Source organism: Cucumis melo, chromosome 5, assembly GCF_025177605.1.
Source record: "Cucumis melo cultivar AY chromosome 5, USDA_Cmelo_AY_1.0, whole genome shotgun sequence".
NCBI lineage: Eukaryota > Viridiplantae > Streptophyta > Magnoliopsida > Cucurbitales > Cucurbitaceae > Cucumis > Cucumis melo.
This window is the reverse complement of record NC_066861.1, coordinates 1,128,225-1,153,706: the sequence shown is the minus strand read 5'-3', so window position 1 is coordinate 1,153,706 and position 25,482 is coordinate 1,128,225. Positions and strand designations below refer to the sequence as shown.

Below are 25,482 nucleotides of genomic sequence, written 5' to 3'. Positions count from 1 at the left end.
TTCATGTCCACAATACTTTCATTAAATACTAATTAAAAAAAATGAGTTTAAAATAGGAATTTTGAGAGTTTTAAAGGCTAAAAAAATGGGAAAATTCAAATTCCCCAAATAGACTCTCTTTTTTTTTTCTTCAAATTTAATATTGCAAAATTCAACTAAATCTCTTTGATAACTAGTTGTAGTACATGAAAATAAAATAAATAAATAGCAAAAAAAAATTATTATTTTTTATTTTAATTTTAACCTTTTATAATTTACTTACGAATCTATAAATTTTTATGTTTTGTTAACCGTTTTATTCATGTATTAAAATCAAAATATAAATATAAATGAAATAATAAAAAAAAGACTATATATTTGATAATCGTCATTTAAGTCTTTTTTTGACGATCATTTGATTTTTTTCTTTAATTACCAAATAAGATCTTAATTTTTTTATTTTAAAAATTAAAATTAAACAATACTATTCCCAACTTTTTTTTTTTGTCATTTTAAAATATAAAATCAAAATTTTAGAAAAAAATTCAAGTGATTATTACAAAAAGAAAGCCACAACATAATAAGGGTATGATATATATAGATATTTATTAGTAAATATTACATGTGATATCATAAGAAGATCATAAGAACCAAATAAAATTTAATTAATATGATAAAATATATAAAACTAAAATAAAAAATATAATAAGAAGAATTAATCTAATTAGCTTATAATTAAATTATATAACATTACACTAAAGAAAAAAATTATAATTATAAAACGTACGAGAAACTTAGCTTTTGAAAAAGATGGTATGATTAAAGAAAGAGTTTGGGATGGCCAACTACTCTCTCTAATCTAATTATAATGTCTCCATTATGGTTATTATTAATGAAAAAATATTGCAAAAAGAGATGCATAGATTAATTAAAGGCTCAAACTCACAATTTACCTAACTTAATTAATTAATTAGTTAATTATTGTCCAATAATAATAATCTATATCTTATCCTACCAATTAATATATATTAGACTTTGGTTAGGTTAAACACAAAGGCATTTCCCAATGCAATCACATGTGCATATATTCTTAGGAGTTTTATGGATAAATAAAATAAGTTTGGTATATATATAATTGGTTTTTGCAACAATTTATTATTAATGAGTAGTTAATTAATATTAATATTATTATTATTATTTTGTATGGTTGGCCCCTAGGAAGCTGCTTAGATTCATTTAAAAGAAATTATATGTAGATTCACTTCACATGGTTGCAAAACAAATGTATGAACTAAAAAAGGGACACTCCATATGATTTATATTTGTTTCTTTGTTTAATATGGGTCATATATATTGACTCCTACCATTGTTCAAATTGTTATATATTCATTTTGACTTTGTATATATATGACATGATTGATATGTGTGAGGATGAAAGTATCAATATTTGACCTACCACTACTGCCATTTATGTATTTTGGTTCGAAATTTTTTCTCTGTTTTCGATGTAAAATCTTGACTCTTTAAAACTATAATAAATATAAGCGAGAATTTTACCTTTTTAGTTTCTCGTTTTAAAGAATATGTGTGTTTGATCCATGAGTTTTAAAAAAAAAAGTACTTTTTGGTCTTTAGATTCATAAGAATAGACGTCTTTAGTGTTCGAGTTAATTTTCAAATTGTACGTACTTTTTTAGTTTTGGGTATTTGAAAATAGGTTTAAAACGATCATTTACGCAAGATAATTATAAAAAATAAACCCGAACATAACTAGCTCACTCGTTTACTATCAGTTTCGAGGTTGACTTTTGATCCACCACACCAAAACAAGTATTTGTGTGAAAGAGAAGATAAAGGTTATGTGTTATTGTAGATGAAATTAAAAGAGAGGAAACACATCAATTTAAAAGACCTCTTCTTCATCAAACAAAGACTGTCCTTTACTCATTTCTTTATATTCCTTAAAGCTCCAACAGATTTGATATATTCAAAGTCATTTCTCAACTCTATATGTATGCTTTATTAATAATAGTAATAACAATAACAATAATAACATCTCTTTGTAATTCTATAATGTCTTTGAGATTCTAAAAGATTGTGCCACAAACACATGTGGGGCTTCCATAGTTTCATCAATTTATTTTCTTTTGTTTGTTTGTTTGTTTTTTTTTTTTTTTCTCCCTCTCTCTCTCTTTTTTTAAAATGAAAAAATGAAGGAAAGAAAAAACAAAATTTGAAAAGAAAAGAGAAAAAAGAAATGATGAGATTCCATTTGGTAAAACATTATATATTTTTCTTTTGAGACAGTGATTCGGAAGCCGCACGAGTTGGTTTCATTGGATTCTCTCTACATTGTGTTTGTTTTGGATGAGGTTAGTTTCTCACTTCAGACAAAGTCATATGTAACCAAAGAAAAAAAAACTATAATAATAATAATAATAATAATTATCATATCTAAAGAAATAATAATAATAAATGTTTTTGTTTTTAAATTTTGTTTTGAATTAAGCAGCAAAAGGAAATTATTACAATTTTATCTTTTAATCTCACTTAATTACTATGATTCTTTTGATTACATTATTCATCATTCTCCAATAATTTATCATAATTACTTTTAATCTAATCATTTATATATTTCGTAATTACATTTTATCTAGAAACAAGGTGAAAAAAAATTAGACTAAACAATATACATAAGCATCTCACTAGATAAGACAAAAAAAAATCACTTTCAGGATAACTAATCCTCTGTCAAACAATACGAACATGAGATAATGAAATAATACATAGCTTTCTGCCTCTATCCTTAATCTCCTCAATGAAAAAGATAGACTTCAAAAAGATCAACATCATTCAGTAGATTAATGACCTTCGGGCAGATTCTACCATAATATTTGAAATCAATAATTATGTAATTTTGAATCACTTTTAAAATTATTTGCCTTGTAACTAAAATATATACCAAAAGTATATACTGAACTTTTTCAATCAAGTATTTTCTTTTTCTTTTGGAGAAAAAAAGACGAACTTTTTCTTTTTATGTTTAATTGTTAAAACTAAGTAGTTGAAAATTTGAATTTTTTTTATTAGGGGGAAATTATATATTTTTGCTAAAAAGTAATGGAATTTAATATATATTAAAGAAACCATTACTTATAAACATTGTTTAAAATATCTATCGAAATCTCTCGACATGCCTGAAATTTTGGTAATGAGAGCATTTCGGTTTTTACAAAATTTTTGACTAATATTTAAGTGAAATAACACTTTTAGACTACATGACATTTTGTCGTTTTGTTTACATTAACACTCGTCAAAGTTACAAAATTCTCTAAATTTTTTTCTCTCTTTTCTCGTTATTGATTTTTTCCTTCTCTCCAATCGTTTCACCCCATAACCTAATTTTATTCTTTCCATACTCATTGTCAATCATAAAAAACATTGCAAAAATGTCGTCTCTAACCATTAGAACATTGATCACAACATAAATAAGATTCAGTAGGATAATAGAACAAAAACGTACGAGAGAGAGAAAATCACAAATAAGTAAGAGATAAGCTATGTGAGAGAAAACAAAAGTAGGAACAAGATATTCATCAACCTGTTACGATTTCGTTTAGGTTATTTCACACAAATAAAGAGTAAAAAAGAAAACATGTTAAAAAGAACTTCAAATTTGTTGAAAAGTGCAACATTTCAATTCATGTTTCTTTCCAATTATTACACACCAATATCTATACAATTTTGAGAAAAAAACATGTATATTTGTGTGGATATAATATACTCCCTTCTTTTACAATATGAAGACATAGATTTCAAAATAATTACATAAACAAACAAAAACCCAAAATTTTCATTTTTGAAAAAAAGATTTTAAAATTAGAAGAAAAAAAAAGAAAGAAAGAAAAGGAAAGGCCACGTGGAAAATGGAAGAAAAATTATAGAAAGTGTGTGAACAAGTGGAAATGTATGGAGGAAAGGGAAACAGAGTGCTTGTTTCTTAAAACGACGCCGTTTCACTTTCTCCTCCTCCTCCTCATCATCATCTCCTTCATCTTCTTCTTGGAATCTGCTCCCACCAATAAACTGTCATAAAACCCTAAAGTCTGAAGCTTTCGAAACGAAAATGGCAGCCACCATTGACCCATTTCCATTACACTTCAAAATAAAGTAACCCATCAATTACAATCAAAAATTATCACGAGGGAAACTTTCTGGGACGACGACAAATAAACTAACCCTACAACAATACAATATACAATACACTGTTCAAATTCCCAAAATCAAAATTATATTATAATATTAATATTACACAGCAAACCTAATTTCAAAATCTCACACCAAAAGAAAATACAAACTTATTCAAACTAATATCTAACAAAAAGAAGAAAAAAGAAAGAAAAAGAAAAAGGATGAGAAAAATGAACAACTTGGATGATTGATTCATTCATATGTCTGTAAAAATTTGTATAAACACACGATTTTTTTTTTTTTTTCATTTTTGAGCTTCAGACTGAAATGTCCGGCACCGGCAAGGCAACAAAGAAGAAGAGTTCTAATTCTGGAGGGGCAAAAAAGGCAATGGGTGATCGTCGGAATGAGCAATCGGAAACGGCTCTAGGTTTCTTCGGCGCCGGTGGACACGTCAGAATCTCTGGGATTCTATGTCTCTCTGCTTTTGGAGTACTGCAACCGCCGTCGGAACACTCGTCGCCAAATTCCACGATGTCGTTTTGCGTGACGGCGGCTGGAATCTCCGTCTTCTGCAGCGGTTGTTTCTTGTTCGTCGTTTTCTTGATTTTCTTCGTTAGCTTCAAGTTGGGTAAACTTCTTCTCGTTCTCGTAGCCACTCTTGCTCCTGAAGGCGCCATTTTTGAAGGAAAACAGAGGAATTTGAGTAAGAAGAAAAAACAGAGGGGTTTAAGCGAGAAGATTTAAGCTTTAGAAAGGATTCGTTCTAAAAAGAAAAGGGTTTGAGAGAATTTGGGAAGATAACCATTAAAGAGAAGGATTGAAGTTGAAAAACCCACAAAACCCTAGAGAGAGAGAGAGAGGAACAGAGTGAAAGAGGGATTGGCATTTCCCTGCCCATCTTGAGCTGATTATAAGCAGGGGTAGGCTGCCCGCTGCCCGAGGTAGTAATCAGTGAGAGAGAGAAAGGAGGGAGATAGAGTTCAAATTTTTAGGCAACTCTTCTTGGGATTAATGCTAATTTTTGATGAGTTTAATTTAGGGCAGGTGGCTGCCCCCTGCCCGCTGCCCGTATGAGAATCAATTTCACAAACTCACAAACTTTTTTAATATTAACTATTTCTTGCTATAATCGAAGTAAATTAAGATAGAAGTAAAGATATTAATATGTGTACTTTGTAGAATCTGTTTTTGATGATATTTTGGCTATGAGGATATTTAGTTATGAATTTAATATAAATGTGGTGGAGTTTGTAATTGATGAGGTGTAGTACTAATTAGTTATTTATGAAGATTCCTTTAATTTGTTTCTTTAAAGTTTGGCATAATTATAGAAACTTCTCATAATTATATTAAAAAAATAAAAGGAAATTCTCATGATCATACTATATATTATATGCTTATAATGTAGGCTCTTCAATTAGTTCTCGAATGATAAAGAAAAGGGTTCTTATGATGAGAAAAGTTTTTGAAACTAAAAGATTGAATGAATCAATTTGGTATATATGATTGATTTGATTTGTTATACAAAATGTATGAATTGAGAATATTCTGGCCTTTCTTGTATCATGTATGTTTGGTTCATTATAATTAAAAGGCAATTGGTTTTTCTGTTTTTCTTTAAATTCTTATTTTCTAAGAAAAAAAAAATACTTCCCTTGATGAGTAGTTTTTAGGTACGGTTACTGACAAAAAGAAAATGTTAGGTTGCTTGTCGAATCGAAGATGAAATAAAAATGAAATTATAAAAAGTGAATAAATAGAAATTACATAAACAAAATGGGTTTAATATGACAATTCGAAACGCTCAATCTAAACATAAATTTAAATTGAAATTACGTTCTAATTCGATTACGAAACATTTTGTAATTAGGCTGTGGTTTAATAATTTTAATTTTATGTACCCCACCACAATGTATTTACAACAAACAGTCAAATTGCTAATAATGAAAAATGACAACACAAAATATTTTATTTGACATGAAGAGTTATTCTTTTAATACAACATTTTATTTAAAATTTATATTAATCCACGTTCCCATGTCCTTTTCCTTTACCAAATTCATCTTTTCAACTTTATCCTAAGAAAATCTGTCTAGGTTTCAGTTTTGAAAAAAACATTTCAATTGTTGCCTACACATACAGTTTCCAATTTTCAATCTTTCTTCCCCACCCTTCAACTTTAATTTAAAGAAGAAAATGTCAGACAGAGGTTATGAGAATCCAACTGGTAAATTTTGAAAATTTTGTGGGAGGAAATACTATAAGGCTTGAGATATTTTAAGCATCAGCACAGAGAAATGGTTAATACATCATTTAGAGAGGCCTACTAAACCAAATTCTTTTCACAAATTCATGCAGTCGAGAGCGAAACGAGCTGCTCGACTGGCAAATAATGGTCCTGGAAAGTACAGAGAATGTATGGTTACCATAAGCACACAAAACAAACTTAGCTCTCCTATTCACTTCTAACTCCATAAATCTCATTGCTCCAAAAGCAAAACAACATATTAATTGAAGAAGAACAGTGAATAGAATTATAGCTGGTGTCACCGTCCTCTAGAGATTGCTTCGTCCAATTCTTCATGTGATGATGGGAACAACTCGATGTAGCGGCTACCTAGTGTCATTCTATCCTTGGACATGGCTGCTTTTGAGTCTTGTTCGTTTGAGAATTCGACAAATGCTTCCCCACTTGGTCTCCCCTCTGAATTCAGTGTTAAATGAATAGAGTCTTCTGATAAGTTGAAACCTTTGAAGAAATCCAGTATGTCATCTTTGCCTGCAGAATATGGCAGTCCTCTCAGGCGTAATACACCGGTGTGTTCAGCAGAGTCTTTCACCTCATCGTTTAACTTGGACCTTGGGGCACTTCTTCTTGGTGACCCACCCCGGGCATCAAAAACTTCATTTGCTACAGCCTTGTAGTATTCTTGTCGATTACTCCTGAAAATCTCAACATATCTTCTCCCCATGTTTTGCCTATTCCTCTGAAGGGCAAAATCAACCTGGAGAGGATAACCCAAGACACAAAAACCTTCCCCTGTGAATTTTCCATTCTTGTGGACGAAAAGAATGTCGACTATGTCCAGACCATGAAAGAACTCAACAACATCAGTTTCCATGCAATCGAAAGGCAAACCCCGTAGTCTGACAACAGGAAATGGTGGTGGCTGATTAACATACGCATAGGGACTTGTATTATACATAAACCCAGAACCCGGAGAAGTCCCATAATAAGAAGATCCCTGATCGACTATCCTTTGACGCTTTGCACCCATTTCACGACCATCACCACCATCAGCATATGAACTTCAGTCCAAACAGAAACAAGAAATCCACAAAAAAACAGGAACCTTGTCAATATCCCATCCTGGGAGAGAATAATATTATTTTGAAATTCAAACAAAAGCATTTCTCAAATTAATTGCTCCGGTAACGAACAGATGGCTCCTATACACATCTAGTGTTTTCTTGGCTACAAAAATATTGATCTGCAATTTCAAGTTTCCCATATTAAACAAACGTGGGAAACTTCACTGTTTCCCAAACACAGAAGATATCTATGTGTATAAATATATATACATAAATACATACATACGTATATATAAGGCAGACACTTCTAAATCAACTGCAAAGATGCATTGCCAAACACCAATATCCTCAGGTATTCCACAACCACCAACCCCGACAAAGGACTACATTAAACTTCACCATAGTCATGGACAAGAGCAGATAAATTGACGCACAGATTATTTCATCCTCTTTTGCAGAGGCTAATAAAGAGAGTGAGGGTTTCTCCAGAGGTTAGATAAAAAATTGAAGCATAGGAAGAGATGATTCTGCATATTACTGGAGACTAAAAGAAGGGGGATGCAATCTTGCGAGCAACTCCTAAAAGGTGTTTAGTACAACTCTCCTAAAAGGTACCAATCTTGTGAACATATCTGTCCAGACCCCAAATTTCTTCTTCCTAGCAGATTGGCCAGTGTCCTGCAAGAGTTCTCAAACGTTTAGGAGTTCCTCATCCTTGAGATGTCTTCAGTATTAAATTAAAAGTTTCACTCTCCAATCCTGATAGTCAGCTCTCTTACTACATTTGTTCTTCATAGTAAAATAGTATAGTGTTATGGCCGTATGAGATTAACCAGCGAGAAAGGTCTCAATGAGAGGGTTTGGGATGAGCAATTTTAGATCAAATTCTCTCTCCATTTTCAGCTTTGAAATCCTCCAGAAGATTAAGCATCAAGTGCTCGAATTTTATCAAGGGGAGACAAGTCATTCATTTGAGCATCATATTTACAGGAAACAACCTTGAGAGAGAGCGAGTTTGTCCATTTGAGAATCTCTACGACCACTTAAAAACAAGGGCCAGAATCCAGATTATGATTGATTACATTGCCAATACTAACCCCTACAGGAAGATCATGAATGTTACAAATTGACACAAGGTGGCAGCCTGTTGACATGGAATCATCAAGGCAGTAGAAAGAGGAATTTCAAAGAGAGGTGTATGTTGAAATTCTAGGTAAAACATATTGAATAAGAGTTAATTTGGGCCCCTAGGAGAGTTCGCTACTCCTCTTGCTATTGTCCACCTGAGTGACCTCCGCAGGGTAGGGCATAGGACAAAAATTTCAGTAAACTGAGAGTCTTGCCCTCTTGAAGCTTTAATTCTACCCAAAGATTTTGCATTAAACAATTGAAAAGTTCAGGCCAAAGTCCTTTTTCTCCAATAGCATATTGATTCAATAAATTTCAATCAACCAATTAAAGTTTTATTCTTAGCAAACAATTGATACACTGTTCCTAACACTTTTCGTTCAGTGGTGACTCTCTTCCTCCAAATAATTTCTGCTTCTAGTATATACTAGAGTTTCAATTTTAACCTTCTTTGGTGGTTGAACTAATTTGGCCGTCTTGTCTGTTCCTCATTTTCCTATCTATCACAGATTCGCAAAGGGAATCAAGCGTCTTCTTCCCATTTAAAACATTCTCGTGTACTATAAAGACAGTAAACATTAAAACCCAAGAGTTACCAACACCAATAGTTAATTGATGAGAATCCAACAAATCAATTTTCTAAATCATACAAACATGCCCACTAATCATCCTGAGGACTCACAAAAACAAAAAACAAAAAACAAAAAAACAAAAAACAAGAAATTTTCAAGTTAAAACCTCGGTCTTATTCTTATTTCCTAGTTGAATCATGCACCATATTTAAATTGTTTCTCCCCATCCTATTATGGAAAGCTTGCAGAAAGATATAAAAACCCAAAAACAAAGCAAACTCCACCAGAACAACATTCACCCATACGATCACACCCACAAAAAATCCCAATCCGAGAAAAGAAAGAAATAAATTCTTGAAGTGAAAGATGAGGAAACCGATAATTGTTCGTAAGAATAATCAGTAAATAATAACAACTTAGAATTCCCAATTAGTCAAAGTATTACATGAAAAATATAAAGCAAAAAAAAAAAAAAAAAAGAGAACCCAGAGCCCAAAATCGACGTCAAATTGTGAGAATTAACGGGGAACGAAACAGAGCAAGAAGAAAAAGATGAGAATAGAGATCGGGGAAAGTTACCCTCGGTAGAACATGTTCATGCTGATAGGGGATAACCCAGTTGGTTGTTGTTGTTGAAAGGGTCGCAGCTTCAGTTGGATTGTGAAATCTGAATCGAAATTCCAAAATCCAAATATGGTGAAGGAAGAAAGGAAGAAAGGAAGTAAGGAAGGAAAAGGAACTGAAAGAGACCTCCGGTTAAGCCTCAATGGACCCCTACCCTTCCGATTTCATTCCGGGCTGGCCCATGAATTTTGAGGAAGAAGCTCAACAACAAATACCAAACAGGAACAAATCCACTTTCAACAATTTATTAGGGTTTCCTTTCCATTGTTACCTCTAATTTTCCATAAATTTTTTCCTTTCAATTTTAACTTAAAATCGATAATAGTATGTATTAGTGATCGAGAGATTCAAGGTTTCAATCTATTTACTTATATTATACTATATTTGAAAACTATAAACAATAATGTTAACAACATTTGTAGTTTTTACATTGATGATGACGAGTTACTATTTATTCTAATTGTTCGAAAACATGTAGAGATGATAAAAAAAACCCACTAACCCAACCAACGTGGATTACCATAATTGAGTTATATTTTTTTGTTTTGGATTTGAATGGGTTGCAAAATTTTAGAAAAATATATATTTCATTGGATTTCGAATTATATGCTTCAGTAATCAAATCAACTTGACCCGATTATTATTATTATTATTATATGTACACATTGGTTACTATATATCCACGATTACTTTTGAAGACAAACATTTTGACTTCATATAGAATATTTGTTGTTTGTTTGATTATAAATTTTTAAAAAATTGTTTTAACATATTTAGCTCGTTTATTTAAATATAACATTTTTTTCACTTCAAATATTCAACTTTTAGTGGAAAAGAAAAGAATGAAAAATAGTCTTAATTATGAATTGAGTTGGATTGGATTGACCCTCGCACGTAGAAGCGACAATAGTTCAACTTTTAATAACTCGAGAATTTCAAATTGGTTCATAATTTGTCTCCAACACGATCCAACCCAACTTATGTACATCCATAATAACATGTGGGGTGAGAGATTCAAATCGTTAATTTCTTCTTCTTAGTTGAATTATTAACTACATAGGAGTACGAAAAATATAAGTACATTGTTGCTCCAAAGCTTTGTTTGCAAGGAAAATAAGAAATGTAATGTGAATTACTTATTAGCATGAATGAATGATACGTTCCCACTATTTTTAGCCAAAGATTTCATGTCATCGACAACAACAAAGAAAATGCTACTTTGAAAAAAGTCCCATTTACCAAACCATTCGATTCATAAACAACATGACAATTCAATAATATTCATTCGTCAAAACAAAACCCATTAACCAACAAATAAAACTCCATTAATAAATGGTTTCGGTTTCTCTCTCTATGTAAGGTAATACACAAAATAACCAATACTATAGATTTAACAAAATTCAATTGAACTCTCCGAATTACATAAGTCTATCAACAATAATCTACACCTAATAAATCTTTCTATACTTAAAAAAGAATTATTTTAAAATGTTATTACGTTATCAACTAGAGTTATGAACGAGAATCGCCGTAACAAAACGGAAAAACTGAAAAATGGGCTAAAGGCCCACGTGAAAATTGGGCCCATGGATCAAAGATGGCAGGGTCAATTCATTGTGACATGGCATGCTACTTGGCCCATACAGACGGAGTTGGGTCTGCCACGTGTGGTCAGTCACACGAATTTTTTTATTCACGTGAGTTTTCATTTCCACGTGGAAATGATTGACGGTAAGATTTTTGGTTATACAAAATTCCTAAATTCCTTTCGTTAAAGGTATTCACACTCATTTTATTACTATATATATATATAACAAAATACTTACGACTCGTATAACAAAATTGAAAAGTTTATGAATCCGACAATTCTTTTATAAATATTTCAAATTTTTCATTGTTGTTTTTGAATTTCGTATGACTCTAATTTCTTTCTTCTTCCTTTCCTTCTCCTGCGAATTTTCTTTTGTATATATCTTTTTTGAAATCATGGTTATGGTTGTATAATCATTATTTATTTATTTATTTATTTTCACATCTTCAAATTTTCTACTTGCCGTCTCTACTCTCTCATATACCTTCTCTTCCATATCTAATAATTGTGTTTCGAAGCTCAATGATCTTCGTTTAAGATTGTGCATCAAATGTAAAAGATATTGATATACAATTTTGAACAAAAATTATTTAGCTCTTAGTACACGATCGCATACAAAAAATAAACGATATTAATACAATATTTTATACCAAATATGAAAGATCTTGGTTCACCATCGTAGTGAACCAAGATCGTTTAACTCTTGGTACATGGTCGTGTACCAATATCTAAATGATTTTGGTTCACGATTGTTTAAAAGAAGAATTATATGTGTTCTTGTTGTCGATGTTGATACTACCTACACGATCGTATATCATTCTACGAATTACACACGCGTGGTAGTCGATCATTTTTAGTACTTCTCATTGTGGGTCTATAGACATTTTTCATTTTTAAAATTGTTTTATACAGTATAAATACTTGGTCGATTTATTATATTTTTAAATGACATTAATATTTTTCTACAATTTAGATTCAAATAATATAAATGAGAAAGAAATTGGTGCGTAAAGATGCGAGTGGGGGAGGGGGAGGGGGAGGGAGGTGAGGAAAGAAAAACGTAAAAGATGCACAAAAACATTCTACATTTCAACGTGGCTAGGAATCCGCCAGATTCCACGCTAACCGCCCACCCCGAATGCTCTAGATTTCCTGTTTTTCTACCATCATTTTCTTTTTCATCTCTTCATTTTTCTTTTTAGATATCCAAATTTCTTTTCTTCTCTTCCCAACAAAATCCAACCTAACTTAATTAGTAATTTGAGGATCTTTCGATTTTCAACGTAAACGAATACTGGTTATAAGATATATATCATGATTAGAACATGGAGGTCTATCCTACTAAATTATTCCATTAGTTTATTATTATTATTATTATAAATTTATTTTGCGATGAAATTTGATATTTGGTGTGCAATAATTAAAGTAGAAGAAAAGTAATGTTAAGCAGTAAAATATATATATTTTTTAATTTAAAAATGGAAAAAAACAACCATAATTGGTTTTGAGAGTTGGGGAATATTGCATGGACGATTTAAGACCTCAGAAAAATGTTTGGTTTACGTTGGCAGTTGACATGCATATTTCTTACCAAAGAAAAAAAGGAAATTAACGACAAACTTCCAACAATATGAAACCTTCTTTCATCCTCTTTTCTTGTACAATTCTAAATTGAATTCTCAAAGTTTGAGTTTCTCACGATAGTTGAATCTTTGACCCAATCTCCTATTCTCTCCCACTTTTCCTTTATATTCATTTCATTCTCTTTCAATTCCTTTATTCCCACTCCATAAGTTCTCTCTCTCAACGGTTGGCTTTGTGATCTTGGAATCTTTTTTTTTCCAAAATGGTGGGAGCTTTGTTTGTTGTTGGTGCACCTGTGATCGACTCCCCGCCGCCGTGTTTTTCTTTCGACTCGTCGCCGGTTACCAATATGAGTCTTAGAAGTGGTGGGGATTTGGTTTTGCAAAGGAAATCTAAGACTAAGAGTTATTCAACCGTGTCTAAATCGGTGGATTTGAGAAGTTCGTTTGTTAATTTTGGTGACGAATGGCAGCTCTCGGCCGGTGGTTGCCGTCAGAGTCGGAGGAACCAACGAAGGAATCGGAGGCTTGTTATCGTCAATGAATTTGCAGGGCAGTATGAGGATAGTTTTGATGATGTGAAAATGGTAGGGATATTATATCACTTTCTTCTTCCATGCAAAATGCTTTGATCCGTTTTCTAATCATTTGATTTTCGGTTTAATTTCCACAAACAAAAAACAAAAAGCCACCAAACGGCATGAATTGTTATCAAATACTTGTCTCTTCTCCTGCTTCCTTAATGATCAATGTTCTTTGCATAAAAAGGGAAGAAAAAACTATTTTAAGCTTACCAGAGGCTTTCTATTTGCAGCAAATACAGAATTATTTCACATACAAAGCTGTGAAGACAGTTTTGAATCAGCTTTATGAGATGAACCCAACACAGTACAGATGGTTTTATAAGTAAGTGAAGCCTTTCACTTTTAGTTTTTAAGAACTCATTATGACTGCCAATGTAAATGCTTATTCTGTGGAAATCAAAATAGTGGTTCCAGAACATTATTTCATTTCCCCATCTAATCTTGCATTTCACCTTTTTCTACATCAACAGCTTTGTTGTAAATCACAAGCCTGGGGAAGGGAAGCGTTTCATTCGAACTCTTGTAAAGGTAATATACCAATTTCTAAAAGATTGTAAACCTAAACCTAAACATAACTCACTTGATTAAGACACAGTATCATCAACCAGCACATTAGGGGTTCAAATCCCCTATACATTCACATGCTGAACTCAAAAGGGAGGGAAAAAGAAGTCGAAAGAGTCTATTTGAATTACATGAAGGGTATGTAAATGATTGAGTACTGAAACAAATTGGATGATTACCAGGAGAAGCAAGATTTGGCTGAGAGGGTGATGATAACAAGGCTTCATCTCTATAACAAATGGGTTAAGGTAAGAACAAACTTGGTATTTTGAGGGTTATTATTATTATTATTATTATTATATTGAATTGTGATTTGGTATTGTTGCATAGAAATGTGATCATGCTGAAATATACAAAGAGATATCTGATGAGAACTTGGAGTTGATGCGAGAGAGGCTAATGGAGACTGTGATATGGCCTTCCGACGACTAGAGCTTTTAGGAGATTGGCAGACTAGGAGTTAGAAGATTTTTTTATCTTATTTATTTCCTTTAGTGTCGACCAATCTGGCCATGTTCCTAATTAGTTGTATTCACATTCATATTATTTTCCACCAACTAATAAGAATTCTTACATCCACTACTACAAAAAAAATTCAATGTAAATACTTTCAACATGTTATACCATGTTAAAAGTATCAATCTCATTGAATATGTTCCTATAAACAAATGGCACTTTGGATATTAGTCCAACCGTTTCATATCTGTTGTACTTGCAGTAACCAAACCTCACAAGATATCCCATTGTGTGCTAATCTAGGTATGATTCTATCGGTTTAGGCCTAAACCTTTGACTAAAAGGTCATAGGTTCGAAAATCATGAATCCCATATGTTGTTGAACTCAAATATAATAATATTTCACATTCTGTGTCAACACCTTTCCACTTGAAAGAGTTATAATTTATCAATTTCTAAAGCAAAATCATGCAGGTGACATTTACTATCTTCAAGAGAACTTTATGTAGATCCACATCCACCACCATCATGAAGATGATAAAGGTGGTAATCTTTAGTAAAAGTTGTTGGTCCATGGTTGCTGATTTAGAACTTTTTCCTTAAAATAACATGAGGAATACATATTTGAAATGGACGTCATATATCTGATCATAATTTGTACTAGAAAGTAGAATGGTTTGTTTATACATGATAAACCAAACGCACTCACATATTTGGAAGGATAATGAGAAAAAGGATAGTTGCAAATTTAGTAATTATATTCAAAATAATTAAGTATATAGCAACATTTTAAAAAAATTGCAAATATAACAAAATCTGTCAAAATCTATCAACGATAGGAGTCTATCATCGATAGACCATGTAGTAAATGTTGGTCAATCATTGATAAACCATAAGAGTCTATCAACGATGGAAGTATATCACCGGTAAACTTTGCTATTTGCAACTTTTTTAAAATATTGCTACATACTTGATAATTATTCTAAAAATTGCTACCTATTATAATTATCCATGAGAAGACCAGTACAAAGTATACGTACCAATTCGGTTCTCAGAGGAATCTATCGGGCAAGAACAGAGAATATCGATCTCTTGGAAGAAGTGGATCTCTTGTAAGATATATCGGGCAAGAACAGAGAATATCGATCTGGGTTTCATCCCTTTCATTTTATAATTCTCTCACAAAGCACATCTCGATTCAGTATTGAATAGCTGGATTGAATTATGAGCATTTAATGCAAGGAGTGAACTTTGAGGTAATTTTTTTTCGAGAAAAGCTCTTTTCATAACACACACAAAATCACGTCTGGCTGGATGACAGAAAAATCCTTAATTTCAGCCCATATCTTGAATCAATGATGTCAAAGAATTCAAATTTTCGTAAATTTTTTCTGATTGAGGGTGTAATACATCAGTAGCAGTGAAATAGTGAACCTGATTGCCAATTACAATCCAGCTAGTTCCTGGAGGCTTTCCTAGACCTCTTTCTCGAAGCCACTTTCTTATCTGTACAACTTCTGACCAAAGGCCTGCTGCTGCATAAATATTGGAAAGCAAAATAAAATTGCCTGGATTGCTTGGTTCTAATTCAACAAGCTTTCCAAAGATGGTCTCCAATAGCTTTTTATTGCTTTTAATCTGCCATGAACTCAGCAAAGCTCTCCAAATTGATGCATCAGGTTCAATGGGCATTGTGTTGATGAAAGCTATAGCTTCAGAAAAATGGCCCCCACGACCAAGCAGATCGACCATACAACCATAGTGAGTAAGTTGAGGAGCAAGACCAAAATCCCGCACCATCGAATGGAAGAGTAGCAAACCTGTCTCAGTCAAACCAGAATGGCTGCAGGCAGATAAAACAGATGCAAAAGATACATTGTTAGGCTTGAAACCATCATCCAACATCTGAGCAAATGCTAGAGTGGCATCGCGTCCGCGACCGTGCATTCCATATCCTGTTATCATGGCATTCCATGAGACAATATTTCTTGTCTGCAGGGTGCGAAAAATCTGTTCTGCATATTGCATTTTACCGCATCGTGCATACATAGTTATAAAAGCATTTGCCAGAGAAGCATCCATTTCAAGAGATTCTTCCCTTCTGGTTGCGTAAGCATGCAAGCACTGTCCTAGTGGTAGATGAGCAAGCTGTGTACAAGACGTGAGGATGTTTATGATTGTCACAGAGTTCGGCTCCAGCTCAGAAATCATATGGTTAAAAAGTAATAGAGCTTTCCCTGCATTGTCATTCTTTATATAACTTAAAATTAGGGAATTCCATGAGATTAAATCTCTTTGAGGACATCTAGTAAACATATCTATAGCTGCTCTTTCATCACCACAATTGATGTACATTTCAGTAAGTGAAGTGTTCAAAGAAGTATTTATTTCGAGACCATTTTTTATTGCAAAACCATGGATCGATCTCCCAAACACTAAATCATTTCCATCTTTACACAATGCGAGGAGAGAAATTATCGTGTAAGAATTAAACTTGATTTCTGATTCACACATCATAAAAAAGAGTTCAAATGCTTTTGCTCGAAACATACTCTGAGCAAGTGCTGATATCATTGTGTTCCATGAGATGACATCCAAACCTCTCGTCTTTTCAAAAACATTCTGTGCGGCATTTATTTGATTGTGCTTGACATACATGCTTAACAACGCATTGCCCAGAAATGCATCTAGTTCTATTCCACTTTTCATGGCATGAGCATGTAAGCCTCTACCCCATAGTGAACCATCATTTAGATCATTGCATAAAGATAACATAATCACAATGGTTCTAACATCTTCTTTTATGCGTTCCAACCGCATTTTAATAAACAAAGCTATAGCTTCAGCATGAAATCCAAAACCAATGTAACAAGATATCATGGAATTCCATAAAGCAGCATCAGAGGTGGGAACAGCATTGAATAACACACATGATGATTCCAAACTTCCGTTATCACTATACATATTCAATAGTGCATTTAATACAAACACGTCATTAATCAAATTGAACTTGATAGCCAACTGGTGCAGTTGCATGCCTAATCGGAGACATCCGTATTCTGCACATGCTTGAATTACCACCAACATGGTAACAGCATCAAACTTTATACCTTCTATCAGCATACTACTAAAAAGCTTCAAAGCTTTTGTGTAATCTCCAACATTAAGAAATCCGGTTATTATTGCATTCCAACTCACTATATTTCTCACCACCATCAAGCTAAAAACACGGTGCGAAAGTACTGCATCAAATCTCAAATAAAATCCTACCAAAGCAGTACCAACGTATGCATCCATATCAAACAACCCATTTCTCAAACAATAACCATGAATCTCTTGTCCTAATCTCAACTCCAACATCTCGCCACATGCCAAAAGCAGAGCCACAACAGTACGAGAATTGGGTGTGAGACCAGCCTTTTTCATCTCCACAAACAACAAAACTGCTTCTTTATAACACAAACACCCCACATATCCAGAAATCAAAGCATTCCACGACACCAAATCTCTTTCAGGCATTTCAACGAACACCTTGCTGGCCTCTGCAACAAGCCCACATTTACAATAGAAATCGACCAAAGCAGTCCCAACCCGAACATCATTGATCAAATCTGAACCCCTAATACAAGAATGAATTCTTACCCCTTTATCAATGGCGTTGAGCCTCCCACAAGCCTTTAAAACAAGAGGCATTGTCGCAGAATCGGGTGTAATGCCAAGAGATTCCATCTGGGTATATGTAGACAGAATGGCATGGTCATTCTTAAGCTTGGTATGATGCTTTATGATTGAGTTCCAATCCTTTGAGACATTGATCAAATGGGTTTGTTTAGGAGTTGAAGAGAGTCCGTGATAGCTTAGATTGACTGCAATTTCCATTGACAAAGACCCAACAACATTTGGCGGGTGAAGGAGAAAAGAAGTTAAACGGATAGAGTAATGGATTAACCGATCGCAGCTTTTGACTCGAAAGTTGACCCTTCAACCGTTAGAGATGGGAAATTATTTAATTATTTAATTAAAAGTTAAATTACAATTTCAATTACCTTTTAATTTTGCATTATTATAAGTTTTGAGAATTTAGAAATATCATGTTTTTTTTTTTTCTATATTTTTGTATTTTATATAATAGGTCTATAATATATTTGAAAGGACAAAATTTATGTGATAAAAATATCAACCAATTAATTTAAAACATTACAACTTACTCACAAGATTTCAATCTTCACCTTTTGTTTGAATTCTTTTTTTAAACATTAATTAAAAATATAGAAAATGAAAAAAAAAAAAAAATAGAACATTTCACGAAATATTTACATTTAAAAATCAATCGTAATAAATTTTGTCTTTTAGTAGTTTTGTTCTATGAAACTAAATAGTTAGTCACTTCTTCTATTTTTTAAAAAACTCTTAAAAATATAGTTGATGGTTTATTTTTTTTTTCCCTTTCTCTATTTAATAAGTTACACTACCATTTATAAACACTTTTAAACTTTTGAGGTATGTCATGTAATCTATAAAATTTTATAAATCTTAGAGTTAAATTAGGAGCGAGCATAATAACCAAAAAATCAAGCCGACCGACTAAACTAAAGTCAGTTGGTCAAGAAACCGTCAATATCAGAAAGTTTCAAATCGAAATTTTCATAAATTATTTATAAAGGTTAAACCAACCGACCAACCTTTACTCACTTATGTTGAGGTCGGTTTGAACATTTACTAAAGTGACTATGGTCGGTTCGAGTCGGTTTTGTCAAAAAATCCAATCGACCGACGATCATCCCAATTCAATAATTGTTTTAAGTAGTCCGAAAATAGTTCTAAAATTCTATAAGAATCAAAAAAACAACTCCAATTTCTCTTTGGGTTGCCATCTATTTTATAATAATTAATTCAGAACAATTTTTTTAGAAAAAGTCATTTGAATCTAATATAATTTAATTCTTCTGATACGAGGGAACAAAATCCTTTAATAAATATGATTATTCATTCGAGAACAATAAAATATAACCATTTACAAACAGCTGCTCACGCTTACAAGACCTTTGAAGTAATAATTTCAAAGTAAAAGGATTGCATATAACAAACTTAACATAAAGTTGTAAACTATATTTATTGTTATTACACGGATCTTATTCTCAACATTGTCATTTACAAGCTACAAAACACTCGATACATCTTCTATTTTCTTGTTGTATACATGCTGCGTTTCTTTACTGTACATACAATGATATGAAAGGTATTTTCTTGGACATTAATGGAGAATTTGTAAAAGAAACATCACCAAACAGCTTATCAATGTAATACGAACAACTCGAAAAACTCGAACCTAGTTCCGAAGGAAATACCAAGGGCCTGTTCCAGTGCCTATCCTGTTAAGGAATGCAGGTACAATTAAAAAACGTTAGCCTTTCTAGTGATGTCGTAAAGTGTTATATTGTCAAGGATGCTAGCTGATTTTGGAGTGTTCATTATCAAACATTGGATGGGATGAGATCTGTTAGATGAGAAAGGAAATTTTAAGTGTACCTCCCGAATCCAGCTAGTGTTCGTAGGCTCATGTAGATGGTTAAGGCAACCCAGATACCGATAAATCCTTTAGTTGAGGAAAGAATGAACAAACAGAAAATGCTGATAATTGCCACCAGAACCTGGAGAAAGAATATTGAGTTTGAAAGGTTGGATGATGATTCTCTCTTTTGGCCCAAATAGTTTATATGTTTCACTAATTATATGTAATCTTGTTCATTTTTTGCCTGAGTTACTATTCATGTCGTCGTTGGATTCCAGCCCCGCCTAATGAATATTGAGGATGGAAATTCTTAAGAGAGCAAGGGGCCTGTAGACTCACCATGGAGTAAGCTGAGTATGCAAAATCAGAAGCTCCAAAGTTGATGCCATCAAAAACAAATGCCAAGGCGTTGATTGGTTGAGTTGCGGCAACAAACTGCATTAAGTAAAAGATAAATTTGTTTCGGTTTCAGTTCAATATTGAAGTGAGCAGTTTTTTCTATAGTTTGCTTTAGCAGGTAGACAAGATGCCATACTGGTATTCCTATGCCAATAAAGCGGAGGACGTCGACGTCACTTGTAAATAACTTTGCTCCAAAAGTCATTCCGACTCCAAGGAAGACTGAAAGCATCAGTCCGAGAAACAAACCCAGCTGCAGTATAGTTTACTATGTAATATTAGAGAAAATGCCTTTACTATAAGTGATTAGATATGTAAAAAAGATTATTAAGAACCTGTAATACTCGTGATGCTGCAGCTGTTGCCTTATCATGGTCGTTTTGGGCAAAGGCAGTTGCTAGTATCGCCTGAAGAACATTACAACCAGTAAACTTGAGAGCAAGTTTATTAAAATGAAAAGGAACTTGGGAACATGAAAAGCCTGTAATTCCGAATCATTTGCTAGTAAGAACCAAATGCAAACCTGCCCAGCAACAGCCAGTCCATCGGCAAGCAAAGATGTTGTCAACCAAACCTGCAAACAGACCTGAAATGCAGCCATTGAAGTTGATCCCTGACGTGCAGCCAATGATGCAGCAAGCGTCACACAGAACGTCACAGCAATGACTCTCATTAATAATAGAAAACCTGTAGAAAAATGGACATTGTTTACTATAAGATACCATACTTTTAGATTGAAGATGTCATAGTATAATTCTAAAAGTTAATTTCAGCTAATAAAGTGGAAGCAATGGTATTTATCATAGTCCACCATTATTTTCCTTTGGCATTGGGACTCCCAGATAATTGTTAGAGGTGAATCGTAATAAAACAGAATTCAGATTTTACATTTTCAACTAGTCTCTTTTTTTCCCTGTTAAGCATAGATGATAGATCTATACAGAGAGGTAATCTGATGGCACAATCTTTTGTGGCTAAGATATCGATTGTAATTATTTACAATCTGATTCACATGAGACAAGAAACTTGCGATTTTCTAGTACGTGACACAAATCTCACACTCACCATTTTTCAGAAACCGACTAAATTGCAGATGTTTGATACTAGGAGGTAAGAGATCAACTTGTCCCATTAATCTCCAAAAAAGTATCAGTGCAATTAGATATCTACAAAATAAAAGGTAAATGTAAGAACAATATCCAAAAATCATGTAACAGCATATAAATAAAACTTACTGCGATATAACATGTGCAATGGCCGCACCACTAACGCCTAAACGAAAAATGAATATGAATATTGGATCTAGAATAATGTTTGTTGCATCTCCTGCCACTGAAGAACAAGGTGGAAAATGTGAACACAGTTAGTTCAAGGGTTTCAAAAGAAAAGGTGGTTTAGAAAACCCATTCACTTTTTGCTTGCGGTAGGTAAACAGAAGCAGAAATTAGGATTCGTATTCGTGTTTACCAGTTGCATATAGAGGTGTTTTTGTGTCCTTAAATCCACGAAAGACCCCTTGGATGGCTAAGGATAGAAGAACTGCCGGGGCACCGAGTGACCTTAGGGTCAAGTATTGCTGAGCAGGAGTCATCATCAGTGAATCCTACATTCATGTTATGCAGCTAAAATCATAAGTTTTAAGGCATTAATTTAAACAGCAGAGAAACATTCTGAGTATTTTACAACAAGGAACACTTACAGACTTAACTCCCATAAAGTTTAATAGAGGTCTTGCCCCAGAAATCAAGAAGATGGCTTGTATGAGGCCAAGAACACCACCAATAACCAAAGCCGATGAGGCTGATGGGATATATCTTCTTCCATTCTCAACTTTACCATTTTCAAATGTCGTATCTAATGGTTTTCTTGAATGATGTGCATCTTCACCTTTCCCTATCAATTATAATAAATGAAATCACATGAGGTCTAGGACTAAGAAGAAAATACTTTCATGAATTTTGATCTTCAAAATAGGGGAAGGTTGAATAGTGATGAGGGAAAAGGAAAGCATACCATTCTGTGGGATCATCGAACTTTTTTCATCATTTGTAAAGAAACCTGTCTCCGTATCGTTATTATCCTCTGCTTCAATAGAAACACTTCCAATAGTGTCTTCCTCAGCAACAAAAGATGTGGTGACACTTACAAGAGGAAAAATCGCAATTCTTGAAACTTGATTAAATAAAGCAATAGCAACCCCAACAGCGGCAAGCTCCACAGAACCTGTGATCATGATGTAGCAATATGAACATACTACAAAGTTAAAAAGAAAACAATGGAGACACTATACAAAGCAAACTAAAACTGTACAAGGGAATAAGAGAAATTAGGAGACACCTTCCTCCTAAAAGGTGTTCTTGGAAACTTTAAGAGAAAAGCAGAGTTACCTATCTGGCCAATGAATGCCGTGTCAACCAGAGAAGCTACAGGATCAGCTGCCAAAGCTAGTGCAGCAGGCAAAGCAATCCGCGCTATTTCCCGACCAAGTTCATCCAACTTAAAAACATGTCTGTTCACAAAAAAAGAAAAAAAAAACACGATTGAAAAGAAGGGTCCTTATCAACACATTAAGATCACAATCCAGGAACCCGAAAGCTAAAATACGGTCCCCCATTTGATATGCCGTTAGAAAGCCTAGTGAACAATCCGGCAAAACAGGGGGGGAGAGAAAAAGAAAAGTTCAGCAGCTTCTTTACCTAGCATCCTTGAAGAAAATACGAATAGGTGTTTTTGTTTTATCCCAAGCTGGGTAAGGATCATCTTCCTCAGACATGATCGAGAAGGCCATTCACTGAACTGTTTATAAAATAATCAAGTTGCTATGTTCTTAAATAGCCCAAATGAGGATGAAAAATAGTTCAGAATTGATTCCCTGAATCTGCAGAATGAACACAAACGTCGTTACTTCAATTGCTTCAAAACTCAACACAGAGAATTGAAGTGGAGAAGGAAAAACTCAAAATTTGCTGGCTGAATGATCACATATATAATAATGAAACAAAACCCATTTCTTTTACCGCTTCTGTCAAGCAAGTCGGACACAGGAAAAGTAACTCCAAGAAAAAGACGCTAAAATAACTTTTACCCCCAAAAAGCAACTCTAAGGAATTGGGCCAGGGATTCCATATTCAAAAGCCAAAACCATTCAAATCATAAGACTAAAACTTCCTAATTCGTAGACTTCACGACAAACCGTTCACCAAGAATAAATTTCAAACCAAAGTCTAAACGGAAGAAATTTCCCAAAAGGTTCAAACAATGCCACAAAGACATTTCAAGTTTCGGATACCTCAACTCCAACGGCGTGGAGAAAAAAAACCCACTTCAAAATTCGAAGGGTAGAAGAAAAAGGAGAAGAGGGTCTCTTTCTTTGAACCCAAGTTTCGATTTGGAGAAGAACTACATACAGAAAACTGTGATGATCATGGCGTTTGAGATACTGGAAAAATCGGAGAAATGGAGTTGATTTGGAGACTCGGGTGCAGAGAAGAAGATTGTTGGCCTTGGCCAGATGACGAAGAGAAGCAATTGAAAGTGAGGCATCTTCTAGGGAAGAATTGACTCGGCCACTCAATTCACATGCTTTGTGGACATTGCCATTGGCGGGCAAAAGCCGAGCGGCAAACAGAAGGGGCCTCGTCGTCTTTTCCTATAAGAAAAAGAAGGGCGGCCAGGGTTAGTTACGTAATTTTACTTTTTGTACTTTGGAATAATTTCCTCGCATTTAATAATAAAATAAATGGAATGTGAAATATATTTTGTTTGGAATTTGGAATTTTATTGGAATTTGCCTACAAAAAAGAATTCCTCCTTTTTAATAAAATTTTAGTAAAGTAGGTTTATATTTAAATGTAGTAAAAGTAATATTCTTTTTAGGAAAAATAAGATTATCTATAACTCTAATAATATTTTCTTTTATAATAAATACTATTTAAACAATATTTCAAAACTCTCGAATTACTTACTATTTGGTGCTGGTTTTACTGTGACATTCATCATTTTTATTATTTGTCGTAGAATTTACTGTTTTTTTTATCAAGCTAAAATAATCTAATCTGAACATTAAATATATATTATTATAATTCAATTTTTAATTTTGAACTTTATAAATACTAAAATTTAGGAAAAAAACTGACAATTGGGTTATGCGAATTGCCAACCGAATCAATCCGAAAATATGGATCGAATTAAAAATGTCTCATAACCTAACCCGTTTATACCCATAACTAAGTGTACAGTGGTATAGATACGAAGCATTATTTTATAAATAAACATAAATAAAAAATGTATTTAAAAAGGAAAGGCTCAAATATCAATGAAATTTGGGTCTCAAATTTGACAAAAATTTAGGACAAGACACGTGTCAAATAAGTTTTGCTGTTTGGGACAAGTGACCGAACCACATTCAAAGTTGGGAAAAGATAGCACTCTGCATTGAGAATTGGTTCGATGTAGAAAGACTACAATACCCCTACATTTAGTCCAATTGCAGAATATTTTTACTCATTTTCAAAATTTTGAAATTATTTTTTATATTAGACAAAATCAATAAATCTTTTTTTGTAGAAAAAGAAAATGTTTTCTTATTACCATCTTAACCTTTTTTTTTCTTTCTTTCTTTCTCAATTTTATTTTCATTGCTATTTTAGAGAATTCATCGATACTATTATTAAACATAGTGGAAAAAAAATGATATGATTCTAAGTAGAGATTCGTCATTTTTTTTTCACGCAATAGGAAACGTATCAATCTAATATATATTCTCAAGCACCAATATTATTAGTTAGACTCAATATAGTAATAGATTTTATTTTCGATTTTTAGTTTTCGTGAATTTAATTTAACTTTTCATAATTATTTTTTACAATAATTTGTATATTCTTGAGTAAGAATAAAGACAAGACGTGATTTAATTTTTTAAATATTTGATAAAAAAGTAAATAACAAAACAAACAAAATTAATAATGAAGGCGGAATATTACTT

The 25,482-nt window shown here is 33.0% G+C and overlaps 5 protein-coding genes across 7 annotated transcripts; 2 read left to right on the top strand and 3 right to left on the bottom strand.

The window, feature by feature from the left end:
* Positions 1-4,109: 4,109 nt before the first annotated feature.
* Positions 4,110-5,051, top strand: LOC107991009 (uncharacterized). The gene has a single exon (XM_017045252.2). It carries the CDS (start codon positions 4,498-4,500, stop codon positions 4,915-4,917), a length of 420 nt encoding a protein of 139 aa, XP_016900741.1. The 5' UTR covers positions 4,110-4,497; the 3' UTR covers positions 4,918-5,051.
* A 1,434-nt stretch (positions 5,052-6,485) lies between these two features.
* LOC103491509 (uncharacterized) lies at positions 6,486-10,020 on the bottom strand. Its single transcript, XM_008451491.3, has 2 exons — positions 9,765-10,020; positions 6,486-7,482 (listed from the first exon to the last, which is right to left on the bottom strand). Exons 1-2 carry the CDS (start codon positions 9,782-9,784, stop codon positions 6,720-6,722), a joined length of 783 nt encoding a protein of 260 aa, XP_008449713.1. The 5' UTR covers positions 9,785-10,020; the 3' UTR covers positions 6,486-6,719.
* A 2,956-nt stretch (positions 10,021-12,976) lies between these two features.
* Positions 12,977-15,005, top strand: LOC103491510 (chaperonin-like RbcX protein 2, chloroplastic). Its single transcript, XM_008451492.3, has 5 exons — positions 12,977-13,570; positions 13,798-13,889; positions 14,038-14,095; positions 14,314-14,379; positions 14,462-15,005. The coding sequence occupies exons 1-5, from the start codon at positions 13,247-13,249 to the stop codon at positions 14,561-14,563; spliced, it is 642 nt and encodes a 213-aa protein (XP_008449714.1). The 5' UTR covers positions 12,977-13,246; the 3' UTR covers positions 14,564-15,005.
* An 827-nt stretch (positions 15,006-15,832) lies between these two features.
* On the bottom strand, positions 15,833-18,428 carry LOC103491511 (pentatricopeptide repeat-containing protein At3g57430, chloroplastic-like). The gene is made up of 2 exons (XM_017045233.2): positions 18,230-18,428; positions 15,833-18,129 (listed from the first exon to the last, which is right to left on the bottom strand). The coding sequence occupies exon 2, from the start codon at positions 18,104-18,106 to the stop codon at positions 15,923-15,925; it is 2,184 nt and encodes a 727-aa protein (XP_016900722.1). The 5' UTR covers positions 18,107-18,129; positions 18,230-18,428; the 3' UTR covers positions 15,833-15,922.
* Positions 18,429-19,667: 1,239 nt separating this feature from the next.
* Positions 19,668-24,244, bottom strand: LOC103491512 (protein DETOXIFICATION 42). Of its 3 annotated transcripts, none has more exons than XM_008451494.3 (14): positions 23,788-24,244; positions 23,195-23,376; positions 22,886-23,007; positions 22,512-22,721; positions 22,198-22,391; positions 21,966-22,101; positions 21,734-21,830; positions 21,564-21,664; positions 21,022-21,185; positions 20,834-20,905; positions 20,635-20,751; positions 20,439-20,534; positions 20,117-20,238; positions 19,668-19,959 (listed from the first exon to the last, which is right to left on the bottom strand). In XM_008451494.3, the coding sequence occupies exons 2-14, from the start codon at positions 23,284-23,286 to the stop codon at positions 19,917-19,919; spliced, it is 1,566 nt and encodes a 521-aa protein (XP_008449716.2). In that variant the 5' UTR covers positions 23,287-23,376; positions 23,788-24,244; the 3' UTR covers positions 19,668-19,916. The 3 variants fall into 3 exon arrangements, with proteins under 3 accessions (XP_008449716.2, XP_008449717.2, XP_050941049.1); XM_008451495.3 differs by having other exon boundaries at positions 23,906-24,244; XM_051085092.1 differs by lacking the exon at positions 23,788-24,244 and having other exon boundaries at positions 23,195-23,466.
* Between the last annotated feature and the right edge of the window lie 1,238 nt (positions 24,245-25,482).